The 13,967-nt window shown below is 33.5% G+C and overlaps 1 protein-coding gene across 1 annotated transcript; it reads right to left on the reverse strand.

Moving 5' to 3' along the window:
- Positions 1–7,726: 7,726 nt before the first annotated feature.
- On the reverse strand, positions 7,727–13,445 carry LOC146934740 (26S proteasome non-ATPase regulatory subunit 1 homolog A-like). The gene is made up of 13 exons (XM_085706668.1): positions 13,127–13,445; positions 12,494–12,563; positions 12,086–12,191; positions 11,783–11,885; positions 11,522–11,690; positions 10,752–11,224; positions 10,512–10,647; positions 10,181–10,426; positions 9,886–10,106; positions 9,550–9,808; positions 9,188–9,420; positions 8,599–9,118; positions 7,727–8,449 (listed from the first exon to the last, which is right to left on the reverse strand). The coding sequence occupies exons 1-13, from the start codon at positions 13,270–13,272 to the stop codon at positions 8,126–8,128; spliced, it is 3,006 nt and encodes a 1,001-aa protein (XP_085562794.1). The 5' UTR covers positions 13,273–13,445; the 3' UTR covers positions 7,727–8,125.
- Positions 13,446–13,967: the final 522 nt, after the last annotated feature.

The raw sequence follows: 13,967 nt of genomic DNA on the forward strand, positions 1-13,967 counted from the left end.
TGTTGGTGCTTAATTTAGAATGTGATTGATGTGGGCACTATTAAAAAAATAGTATTAGAAATAGAAATTGATAATTGAAATGTAGTCAAGAATAAAGATTTGAGCTTGGTGTTATTTTATTACTACAACAACTAAGTCTTATTCTACTAAGTGGGGTCGGCTACATGGATCAAACAACATTATAATATTCTATCAAAAACCATCTTGGTGTTATTTTATTGTTTATTTTTTTTTCTTCCAAATAGTTTAGTAATTAGAATTTCAAACATTGAGATGAATAATTGGAGAATGCATGTTCAAATCCCGGTCCATACTCTTACCGTAATGTTTCTATCAACTTTATGTTCACACTACAACATGGTGTTATTTTATTAGTTGGTTTATATGGATATTTCATTTAAATTCAACATTAAAATGTTACGCATTTATTTATCTTAAAATTCAATATGGGACACTGAGTCAAAAAGAAAAAGATTACTATATGGAACAAGTACGGTCTCTATCCTATCTGCTCCTCCCATAAAAGGCACATGGTTAGGTTTGGTTGGTTGCACAGCCACTTTGTCCAGGCTTGTTAAGTGCCAGTAGAAAGGGGCCCTCTACATGCAAACATGTGTCATCTCGTGCTTCATATATATCAATTTCATTTTATCAAGCATATTTGAAAATTGTTTTTTTCAGTAAAAAGTTGTTTAAAAACATATGCAAATAATCAAATTGTATGATATTTTTGTCTGGAAAGTATGAACACTTAGGAAACAAATTGTATGATATTTTTGTACCTTAGTGTTCAGACTGAGGATTCTTGATTGACATTCATAAAGATTATATGATATTTTTATGTCTAATTTCATATTTATGACTTACGTTTGACATTCATAAAGATTGTATGAATGTTAAATGTAGGTTATATTAATCATTTTTATGATGATTTTAGAGATATTTTAATCTTTGGAAATTATTTATCATAAATTAAATTAATATTTTCTATTTCTTAAAGATTGAATTGTTTTAAGCCCGTAAACAAATATTGATCCAATTGATACAAAATTTTGTTTACATATGCTTGCCATTTACAGCTGAGTGAAGATTGAAGCAAGGAAATCGAGGAATGATACTCCCTCCGGTCACTATTATAAGCAAAAAACTACTTTTTAGGTTCATTCAATGAATGATGTATGTGGTATATATTAATGGCCACATACATCACTCATTCAATGAACCTAAAAAGTAGTTTTTTGCTTATAATAGTGACCGGAGGGAGTACTATTTTTAAATTATCTTATGGTAAATATGATACTAAATTGGATCATCTCCTTCTAATCACCGTCCATTTCTCCCTCTTACCAAATTTTGTGAAGGATTTTAGTTTTGTGGTTCATATAATTGAGAACATCAAATTACTCTCATGGGGCTAGCTCAACTCTTACTTTCAGTGGTGCAAATGTGCAATCAACCCCAAATGTGTCTTGTCTTGTTTTTGGGTTGGTTCTTTCTTTTCTTAATTTTGTGTTGTTTTTTAAGTTTTGTGGTGACATCACTACTCCTTGTCTACTCTATGCACGCTGTGCTTTGAGTAAATTTATTTTAAGGGAAATGCTAACAAGTGCCCTAAAGGCACTTGTTAAGAAGACCAAAGAAGAAATTTTGTCTTGGAAATGATGCATTCAATGCATGGAAACTTTAAAAAGTAACTTTTTTTACTTTAAATTTATCAATTATTTCTATTTTTGCATCCTTAATAAGTGCCCTAAGGGCACTTGTTAGCAAGACCTTATTTTAATTCAATTTTAATTTCAATATCTTTCAAGTAACAAGGTCTTCGATTTACATATTTTTTCGAGAAAAAAAAAAGTACCTTTGTTGATGTTCTTCTGATATTTTTCTTTCATTTTTTAATTGTATAACATAATGTAATACAATTAATCAATTGTTCAATGTTCGCTACTTATTGTAAAATATAATAGAATCATTCTGTGACTTTTTAATCAACCACTCCACAAAATGCAAAAATCAAGTAACATGACCACTCCCACTCAATCCAGTTGAAAACATTATGCCACACTTGGAATGAGAAGTTGCAAGTTACAAGGCCACAAAACACACATGATGATAAAAGATAATTTGACGAGTAGGAACGTTGTTTGAAATTACCAAGAAAAAACAACCATTTTACTACTCCCTCCGTCTCTAAATAATACTCCCTCCGGTCCTATTTACAAGAAACATTTGACTTTTTTGGTTCATTGTATATATGATGTATTTGGTCTATATCGTAGACAAGATACATCAATTACTTAATAAATCTAAAAAGTCAATTTTTTCTTATAAATAGGACCGGAGGGAGTAGTCGTTTAAGGTTATCACACGATTATTAAGGAAATGATTAATTGTGTTGATTTTGATGGTAAAATTAGTATCATTTACTAAAACACCCTTATTAATTGTAGTTAGTGGAGTAGTTAAGTTGGATGAAATTCAATAAATAAGGGTATAATAATGGAAAAAAATAATAAATGCTGTATTGGTTTTCTAAAGTGACAATTATTTTGAGAAAAAGAAAAATGGGTAAAGAGACAATTATTGTGAGACGGAGGGAGTAACAAAAATAACGATAATCCCCATCTCGTAGTTCTAAATTTCTTTTACTAACAACAAAATTAGTCCCGTGACAACAAGGTCACTTTTAAGATTTTTGGTGTTCAAATCAGTAAAGTTTTCTCATTGTATTTTTTTTACAAAAGAGTCATTCATAATCAAACTGATGAGATGTAAAAATAGATGAGATGAGATGAGATGAGATGAGTATGTATGGCATGGTATTCGCACGTGGCAATCTCTAATGAAACTTGTCAACATTTGGTAGCAACTACAATGACAAGGCAGTTAACAAATAAATAATGTTTTCGAATTTTGATATATTGTGTGTTTGAATATGAATATATATATGTGATGTGATTGCAGTTAACAAATGCATGCATGCATAACCGATTAAAGTTTAAGAAGAGAAGAGAATTAGCTTTAGCTGGCGTATTATTATAATATGGATAATTTTCAAAACCAGTACGGTGCTGTTCCTATAAGCAACAATGATCTAATTCATAGGGAACTTATGGATACTACCGGCGTTGTTGATGGCGGCGGAAGCACACAAGCCATAGCAGCTGACAGTGCTGCTACTACCACCACCACAAACGACGACGATGTTGTTGTTGTTGATGAGAACGAGAAAAACAACCATCACAACAAGAAAGGAATAATTGACAAGATAAAGGAGAAGCTTCCTTCCTGGAACACACCATCATAAATAACTAGTTTTTTATTTATTGCTTACATGATGTGTATCGTTTATTACTTAAGATTGCAAGTATTTGTGTTGTTTTGTACATGATGTGTATCGTTTACTCAACCAGTTTAATAAATTACTTGTGTTCGTGTTGTGTGTTTGAGTATATCTTAGTAACTAGTATTATTATTATGTTACACGCGAATATTTTTACATGAAAATTTGATAACAATTTAGATCATTTATGTTAAGAGTTTGAGAGATGTCCTAAAATGTGTTTATAAGGCAATTCTCATTTTCCAAACTAGGTTTTCTAATATGGTATTAGAATTTATTGTTTATGATCATCCACCATTTAGATCTATTCACTCATTTCTCATAATGAGAGGTAGATTTTGTTTTATAAATCGATTTTGTAAAGATAATTTAATGACAGATACTACCCACACCCCAAATAATCCAAGTTACACCCCAAAATTACTAATATACCCTTTATTCATGTTCACTGCACATTAATTATGTATAAGTAAATTCAGTTTACATGGTGTAAACTCAGTTTACGTAGTGTATGCAGACTCAGTTTACATGAGTTAAGTAAACTGGGTTTACATACACTACGTACACTGAGCTTACATACACTACGTACACTGAGTTTACATACACTATATAAACTGAATTTACATAAGTAAGTTAAGACTGAGTTTTAGTTCATGTAAATTGAGTTTACGTAGGTTTACATACACCAAGTAAACTGAGTTTAGGTGTATGTTATTCCTTTTTAGAATATGTACGTAAACTAAATTCACGTGAGACCTATATGTAAACTTAAATTACGTTACCTTTCTACGTAAACTTAAATCAAACAAATCCATGTAGATAGACAAACGTGAAATTAACAACAACTATAAACATCCATAAATCATAGAGCAAACGATAAATAGAAACTCGAAGAAATTTATGAAATTCACTTACTTGTATTAATCTAATATGTATCAATGGAAGAGATGTTGATTCAATTGACCATTTTAGTAGGTATTGATTGCATATCCATGGTGGTTTGTGGGTGAAAAAGAGGTGAGGGTTCAGAATGATAGTAAAAGAAGGGTTTTTAGAAATTTAGATGAAGAGGGTAATTTTGGTATTATTGTAAAAAATTTAATAATTTGGGTGTAACTATGATTATATGGGGTGAAACTAGAAAGAGACTAATTTAATAGAACATCGAGTGAAAGAAAAATATTTAACCACGAATGGAAACATAAGACAAAGAATCATATTAAGAATCATACGAGCTTAGAGATTCTCTAAGGATTGTACCCCGATGTCATGCTAATGCGAGAACAAATTGAATGGAGGATAATCTATATGCTTCTTCCTCAACGACAACTTATGAAATTAATGTCATCAAAATAACGATTGCACTTGGCACTTTTGATGGTGGATTATGGTTCTAATACCATATTGAGAAGCATGATATATAGCCCCGTAATCCAACAAATAGAAAATATACTAAGATTGGCAAAAACGAAAAGTAAATTAAGAAAAATATAAATTTTACTTCCTCTGTCCATAAGCTCCTTCGATAAAAGTTTAGTCCTAAATATAAGACAAATACTAGGTGCATCTTCCACTAGAAGAAAAAAAAAAAAAAACACAAGGTGCATTTTTTGAGAGGGAGGTGTATTTATTATTATTATTTAAAAACATAACCGATCAAAAGCAAGTTATACATGCAAAATGAAGATATTAAATTCACTATCAGATTTTCTTAATATATGTGTAAAAGTAAGAGATATTTATAATTAGGAACAAGGTAGAATTAAACGAATAAGAAAAAGTTGATTACAATTTGTGTTTCATACACTTTATATAGTGATTTTAACTAAACTAACAAACTTCAACTAATATGCAACTAATATTAATAAGCTTTGCAACTACATTTAACAATATCTAATAAATATTTCTAATTATATCTAACAATAATTAAAAATGTGGTTAATCACATTACATTCTGTATATGAATAATAAATAATAGGGTCATGTTAACTTGTGCCCTAGGGCACAAGTTAAGGAGTTTAAAATGGAAATTAAAAATAAATTTTATATTCAAAGTATAACTTTTGCAACATTTAAGATATTGAATGCACAAGTTTCAAAAAAAAAAAATCTTTTACATTTGTCTTCTTAACTTATGCCCCAAAGGCACAAATTACCATTTCCCTAAATAATATAATGTGTTGCAACTCATAAATATACATATACGTTCATTAATTATACAACTTATGCTTAATTATACATGATTTTTTTAAGGAAAATGTTAATTTGTGTCCTTAAGACACAGTTTTATAAATCAAATGTAGAACTTAATTTTGAAAATTGAGCATTCAATATTTTGAAAGGTTATTTAGCGGATTAATTGAAAATGTAGAAACTTGTTATAATTGAAACGCAAAAAATTAACATTTTCCACTCAAAGCATCATCATTGAGCATTCATCATTGAAACTTTTAAGTTTCTACATTTCAATTTGTCTTATCAACTAAGGGTTTTGCTAACAAGTGCCCTTGAGACACTTTTTAACAAGGGCACTTGTTAACGATACAAAAATAGAAATAATTGATAAATTTTAAGTAGAAAAAGTTACATTTTAAAGTTTCAATGCATTGAATGCACCGTTTTCAAGACAGAATTTCTTCTTTAGTCTTCTTAACAATTGTCCTTATGGCACTTGTTAGCATTTTCCTTTTTTCAATACAAAACTTATCTTTTAATTCTTTTTTTGATCTTTAACTTGTGTTCTAAGGGCACAAGTTAGCACGACCCTTCTTTAAAAGAAAGATGTTTATAGCATTTCATTAATAACAAGAGTATTAATTTATTTCGGGCTTTGCACTCTTTCTTGTATAAAAAAAAAGAGAGTATTATTTCAATAGTATACACCATTCAGTCATTATTATAGCAAAAACTAATTTTTTTAGATTCATTGAATAAATGATATATTTAGTCTATGATCATGATTGAATACAACATTTATTTAATGAACCTAAAAAAAATATTTTTTGCTTATAATGGTGATCGAATGGTGTATATTAAAATAAGTGGTTGGACTAGCTTCTAATGTGGCTGCACCTGCAAGGGCATGAGCAACCGTATATGTTTATCACCTATTAAATTTCACCTGAGAGTTTGTAAAATGAGATGCAAAAATATTCCTTAAAAGATTTTGAGATGTTTAAATATATATGATATTCATTAGTTACAATGTGTTTTATATATACTCTTCAAAATAGTTGTTAATCATGTTAAAAATCGTGGATGATCTCTTGTTTTGGCATTGAATTAACAAGTTATGGCTTAGCATTTAACCACAGCGTTAAGGATCACTCTTTTTTCAACGCTCACTCTAATATTTATTTTTGTATCGGTCGAAAAGCATTTAATCCACACTTTGAAAATAGATCATACATAAAGGGGTGAAACTCGCTTGAGTTTCATTCAATAAGAGATTGAATGTTGAAATACGAATATCACTAACATTGCCAACAACCCGACAATCCTCTAAAAATATCGCAGGAGTTAAGGAAATTGAAGGACTTAAGGAACAGGACTTAAGGAAATTGAGAATAAATGAAATGGAAGGAAATAAAATTGAGAGGATTCATTTCCATGTTCAAACACATACTAGTATGTATATTGTATTAGATATTAATCAATAACTGCGCATTCTGTAACTAATTTTTAGATAAGTTTGTTTTAAACTCTATGAGTTAGTTACATTACTTGCTCCACAAGCAATTGGCCACTGGCTTGTGTGCCTATATAAAGGCTTTGTATTGTGAAACTCATAACAAATGAATGAAATTCATATTGCATACAATAATTCTCTCTATTCTTTCTTCTTCCTGATCCAAAATCTAGAAGCCAGGTTATAACTGTCTTCCAGTTTTGACAGTTTATCCACCTTGTTCTATAGGCTTATCCACCTGGTTCTATGGAGAAAACACCATTGCTGCACTAACATATTGCACTCGAGAAATGTGTCCAACTGCTCTACAAATTCCAGTTTCAGTTTTAACACTGTTAAATTAATTTGAATCTTACTCTCGAACACGTATGTACATTTTGCAACCCACAAACTTGACGAAATGAAGAAAAAAAAATGTCAAGTTTGTGTAACGTTTATTCTAAAATTGCGGATTTATTAACTTAAATATGAGAAATCGACTACTGATGGAAGCACTATACATGCAAATCTTATTATTTTTAATTTTCAGTTTTATTACTTTAAAGGTTAAAGGAAGTCTCTAAAAGGCAGAAGCATAGAACCGAAAAGCAAACGTTGATTTTTAATGACTAGTTCCTTCTATGTTAGCACAACTCAATTAATCAACAATACAAAAGCTTAAATTCAGAGATTCGCGATTATGAACACCATAAGAATTGTAAGCGTGAAAGAACTGTGACATTTTAAAATGAAAATCCTCAACAGAGTCACTACTCTTATAGTCTACCACAGAAACCTTGGCCACATTTAGTGAGACCATAAGTTGGACAAGTTCTTAAAAAACAAATTTGATACGATAAAAACAAATTAAACGCTGCAGATCGGCCGCATGCTGCTTCTATGCCCCGCTTTGATTTACATATAGTGAACCAGTTCACAGATTAACCACACTAGTCTTTGGGGAAAAGGAAATTCACGCCCAGGAATTTGACTTTAATTGGGCAATGGATCAAGTAGTAGTGACTCGAACAATTCATTCATGTAGCTACTCTCGAGAGAGCCAATTTTCTAAGCACCTTGACGAAGATTTGAACATTTGAGAATAAGAACCAAACTTAAGATGTGTACTCGAATGGTTGAGGAGGTTGAGGCTCCTCATCCACAGCCATTGCTGATGAAGAACTCTGCAATCCTGGTCCTGACCCGCCAGCAGTTGATGTCGTAGATGCAGGTGTGTCAGTAATAGCAAGAACTTCAGGCTCAGTAGGACGCAAGTCTTTAAGAAGCACAAACCCTGAAGGTGCCAACTTAACTGGAACATATCTGCTGTCCTGCAAAAATTTAATGAACTTCTCCTGAGCAGGAACCACTCTTGCTGGATTTGTTAGAATCTCAAAAGTAGGCTCGGGCTCTGATTTCTTCTCTGTTGGGGTATCAACCTTTAAAACAATAAAGTTTCGGAATGTTATTAAGTTGCACGTAGAAATCAAATATTTTAACAGAAATAATAATGTTATCTGACAAGTCATGAATCGAGAGAACTGTAATAAAACAATCTTCACTTATAATGTGATAATGTATGCATTACCTGCATGGCTTCTCCATCCTTCTCACTGGAAGACTTTCCTTTTCCAGCACTTGGAGCTGATGTAGAGTCAGGACTAGATGCAATTTCAGCATTAGCCTTCTGTTCCTCAGCTTTCTTACTAGCCCTGGCTTTGGCCTTAGCTGATGTTGACAAAACAGCAGTTGGAAGTTTCACTGTTGAAGTAGTGGTGGGAACAGTCGTAGGCTTGGGGTATTCAAAAAGTGAAGGCTTTGCATGAGACAAGAACTCAAACTTTGGAGATTTCAGATCATAGTTCAGACCGATTAAAGCCGTTGGTGAAAAGGCCAAGCTTATGAAATAGATAAGAGGGTACCAATACCAAAATTGGCTGAAAACTGCAAGACCAACCACTGCAGTAACTTTATCATGCTTAGTCTTAGAAAGTAGTCTTATGGTCACATTTCTTCCGCCAGCATCAAGGATTCCGGAGGCCAAAATTGCACCCATCTTGCTCATGGTATCCTCATGCTTGTCAAGGATAATTTTCTCCAATTGTCGCCTGGAATACACGCATGTCAGAAATTAACAGATTTATTGCTTCAACATCCAAATAATATACTTTCCTTACCTGAAGGTTCCAACACGCGAATCACTAGCTTCACTAATCTGAACCATGACCATAGCCATTGCTATGAGGGCACCCTGACGAACAAAATCAACAACATCCGAAGTCAAAGGCTCCAGCAAAGATATGGCCTCACTAAGACCTGTACCCGCACAGGAAATGCCCACAGCAAGAGCTGCTCCGTAACGAACATGTGGATTGTATGATTCTGATAGGAGGGAAACAATTCGAGGAGTCTGCAGTGTAGGAAAGTAACATTGTAAATCACAAAAAATAACCAAAACAGACTACAGCCACACAAAAAAAAAAAAAAAAGGGGTAACTCGGGACAAGAGGAAATATAAAAAGAAAAGGACAGAACTAACCTGCTCTGGATCAGAGTACAGCACAAACCCTAATGCTAGGACCGCAGTCCTCCTGACATCATCACTCACATCAGACACAGCAAAGTGAAGTAATTGACGAATGGCCTTATTGTTTGCTGTTCCGCTATACGCCAAAGCCAGTGCATACATGCCACCATAACGTAATATTGGATCCTGATCTCGAGTCATCTGCTCAATTAAAGTGTCCGCCTCTTCTTCTCTTCCGTAAACCGTAAGAGCAATTCCCAGAGCTAACCCTCTGAAACATTTAGAAACAATAAATATCAGAGCCAGAGAAGCCGTGGTTTAACGGATTGCCGAGTGAAACACCTTTACCTTATAATTTTTTCGTGTTGTGTCTCGTGTGCATAAGTGAGCATTTCATTTGCCTTATCACTGCCTGTTCCAACCATGAGTAGGCCCATACTGATACCAGCAGCCTCACCGGCAACAGCACTATCAGTGTACAGAACATTTTTTATTTCTTCATAAATATCCTCATCAGCAGTTCCTAGAGATGCCAATCCAAGACCTAGACATGCACCATGTTGAATGACCTGGCCATAAACAACACATTAGATATAGCAATAGTCTTTTCTTTGACGGGAGAATTATCTATATTTATGAGCACCTCAACAGTCGTGCTGCGCAAGCTATCACGGAGGAATTGTTTGATGCCCTCTCCATGGTTGGCATGAATCAGACCGAGGGCATAAAGAGCACCACCTTCTGAGTATGGACTACCACCACCAGTCCCACCCTGAGGCAAGTAGGGCGCCATCAGTGACCTTCCCTGCTGCAAATGACCTCTATGGATAACACCAAGTCCAGCCGTTGCACTGAATTTGGCCCAATTAGTAGCTCTGCTCAACCAATCCTAAAATTTTAAAGGAACAAAAACCTCAAGAATGGGAAATTACAGGGAAAGAGGGAGAAAACAAAACTATGGGATAATAACTCACCAAATTTTCCCTCAGGAAAGTATCCACGGTTGTTCCAGCATGCATTATTGCATTGGCATAAATGGTAGCACTGTGGCAGACACTATTTCTCATCTCCACAGACTGCTTTATGGTCTTCAAAATAAGGAGGTCGGATCTGAATGCAAATTACATCCAAACAGTATAAGAACCAACATACTACCAAGTACCAACAAATAAATGATGATCTAATAAAATATTATTAAAAGGAAACAGTCTCACTTGTTATGGCTGTAAAGGAACTGCAGAGTCAGCTGTATCGAAGTTTCTCCAGACAAAATTCCCTTTATTTTGTTTAACCTCTCAGCATACATTTTTTCACTTGGATCCTCAGGCACATTGACAGCAGAAGCTGGTTCCCCGTCCGTCATTGGAACATCATCTGGTCCACTCACACCAGCATTCTGAGTAGAATCTGCATCACTGGGTTTTGGCTCTACGGACTCTAAAGGTTGAGACTTTGGCAATGAAAGGCGATCTCTGACATTTAGAAGAAAAGCTTGGTGCTCATTCTCGACCAAATCAAAAGCTATTTGAAGTGCCAAAAGAGCATCATCTTTGTTTTCAGAACGTAAAAGTTTTTCCAATATGCTTGCAACTCCCTCTGGCTCATCCAAGAACATAAGACACTGACAAATGCTCAGATAATCTGGTGAAGGAAGCTTTTGAAATACTTTAACAAGGAGACGGAGAACCTGAACAAAAAAAAAACAAGCAATATCAACTTTTGTCAAGACCACCGCTGTTAAAAATTCTTTATAAATATTTCCAGCGCAAACATTTGTCTCATTTGAGAACAGTTGCTAAAGATTTGAGAGTCCTATTAACGGTCAACACCAAAAGAGATGTTTAAAAGATGATTAAAATCATAAAAATTTCAATGGAATATAGCTCAATGACTAAAATTAAAGGGATGAAAAGGGAAGGGAAGATTTTCCGGATATATTCTGCGTATAGACTTCAATATAACTATAAGATCTCATTTCCCTTACCTCCTGTCTGTATTCTCTAAGATTCACAAAGGAATGAGAGACATGAATGCAGTATGAGAGAGTGCCTTGCACATTGTCACTTCTTGTAATTGCTTCCTCAAGTTTATCCAATCTCCTGCATTCAATGGCAGTTCCCATAGCTTGTTGGTATTTTCCATCCACAATACACCTGAATTGAAGAAATGCAACGAAAATTGAGAATTGAGGGAACTCAAAGTTAAGGATACAGAAAACATAAGAATAATTATAGTTTATACATACTTATCTAACAATCTCTCCACAATTGCTTCCAGTCTAGGGTCTACTTTGATAGATTCATCTGCTGCCTTAGACTTGAAACTAGCATATTCATCTATAGCCTTAGCTGAAAACATAAGATTTTATAAATTGTCGTGGAATAGAACATATGATTTCATTATACCAAAATGAATAAAACCACTAACAAGTAACACCAACTGAACCAATATTATCAATGCAGTCCATTTTCATAGAGATCATAGTATTCTTGAAAGATCTGCATACAGCTTTAAATTAAATAGAATAAAAACAAATAACAATTCTCACCTAGAAGAGTATGGACATAGTCAGAATCCTGTGAAACATCAAACAGGGGACCAGCTCCAAGGGCATAGGATAGTGAGTCATTCAACTCGCCCAAGTAATAAAAGACCTAAGATAAAGGAGTGAAGAAAAATCAGATACTAAAATACAAACCATGAGACGAAATCCAGCATCTAAGAATAATAATATATGGATATGAAAAAACTTAAGTCCTCCGGTGATTGGTTTAGAAGCCGGGTACAATCAAAAAGGATGAAAGCCGACAATACTTATTTGTTATCTCAAATATCATGTAAAACACATCATAACAGCTTAGCTACTTGACTAAAGAGACTCCGTATGTGCAAAAACAGCATCGCACAGTTATCAATAGAACATGTGACAGTTCAAATAATGAGCAGAATACACTACCTTTGATACAAGTAATGCGGCAAGTTGCCTTTGATGCTGATCAAACTCCTCATCTTCGTACAAACTCTCACTGTTTAACACATGCATAAGAAACACACATGTTTAAACCCCAAAAACATTCTCATTCCAACAAATTAACACTAAAAAACTAATTCAACCAAGTAAGAAAGAAACATGATATCAACAAGTGAAAAAAGGACAACAATGAAAAGTCTTAATGATTTGGTATAAATCCCCTTAATTCAGAAGCTTTCAAAACCTATGTTGTCAATAGTGGATTGCAGAAAATGGCGTTTTGTTCAAATTCTCGCTATTAAAACTTAACTATATCCGCCAATTGACAACACTTTGTACTAAATAGCCTATCGTGAGTCAGTAGCAGTATGTTCAAATTCTACTACACAATGGTGGTGCTATTCGTCAACACTATTCAAGACTGAAATGTTGAATTTTGTCACTAAACCTACACGATTGAAAATAAACTCTTGCAAGTAGAATTTGACTACAAAAATGTAATTGAAACAAAAAGTATTGCTATAATTGAAAAACTAATTAAAAAAACAAAGATGAGCGAAGCAATTGAAACCGAAAAGCATGAAATCAAAGAAAGAAGAAAAAAGAGTGATTACATACATAAGGGGAACACTTGTGGAGATCTCTGGCCAGAAGCTATCGACCAGATTGTTGAGGTTGGAGAGAGCGTGAATCTTCAGGGAGATGTGGGACTCGTGCAGCATGGCCAACATGCCACCGGCTGAGCTGACCAACGTCGTAGCCATGACTGAAATCTAGGGTTAGGGTACGAAACGAAGAAGAGATTCAGCGATTGATTGAGAGAGAGATCTCGACGAAGAAGATGATTGAGTAGGGTTAGGGTTTGGTATTGAGAGAGAGATTCAGCGATTGATTTTGAGAGAGAGAGAGAGATTCAATTCGCGATTTCAATTTCAATGGTACCAATATCAAAGGGTGAGTTAATTAATACTGACTGTGTATTTGCTGCTTTGTATATATGTATGTATATATATATCGTATATCGTATATTCTTTTCTTTTTCAACAAGCTATCATAGATTTTTTTTTTTTTTTGTTACAAAATCATAGATTTTTACTCCCTACATTTTTCTACTAATATACATAGATAACTAATATCATATAAGATCTTGTTAGATTTGTCTCGATAAATATTTTTAAAATATTAAATTTTCATATATTTTTTAATATAAAATTAATGATATTAAAGATACAAAATGTGCATTGGTGGTGGCAACAATTTCATAATTTACAATAAAGGGGAGGCGAGATAATGTAAATTTGTTACTTTACTTTTTTCTAATTGAAGGTTAATTAACATGCATGTATCTTACCCAACAATCTCATGCTCATTCTACTTTCTTATGAGTAGTTGGTCTTTGAAACGTTACACTCTGAGTTCACATATCCGACCGTTTGCTGACGAGGTTCTATCTTTAGTT

Source organism: Medicago sativa, chromosome 4 (assembly GCF_051527215.1).
Source record: "Medicago sativa cultivar Bolivia chromosome 4, Bolivia_mono, whole genome shotgun sequence".
Classification (NCBI taxonomy): Eukaryota; Viridiplantae; Streptophyta; class Magnoliopsida; order Fabales; family Fabaceae; genus Medicago; species Medicago sativa.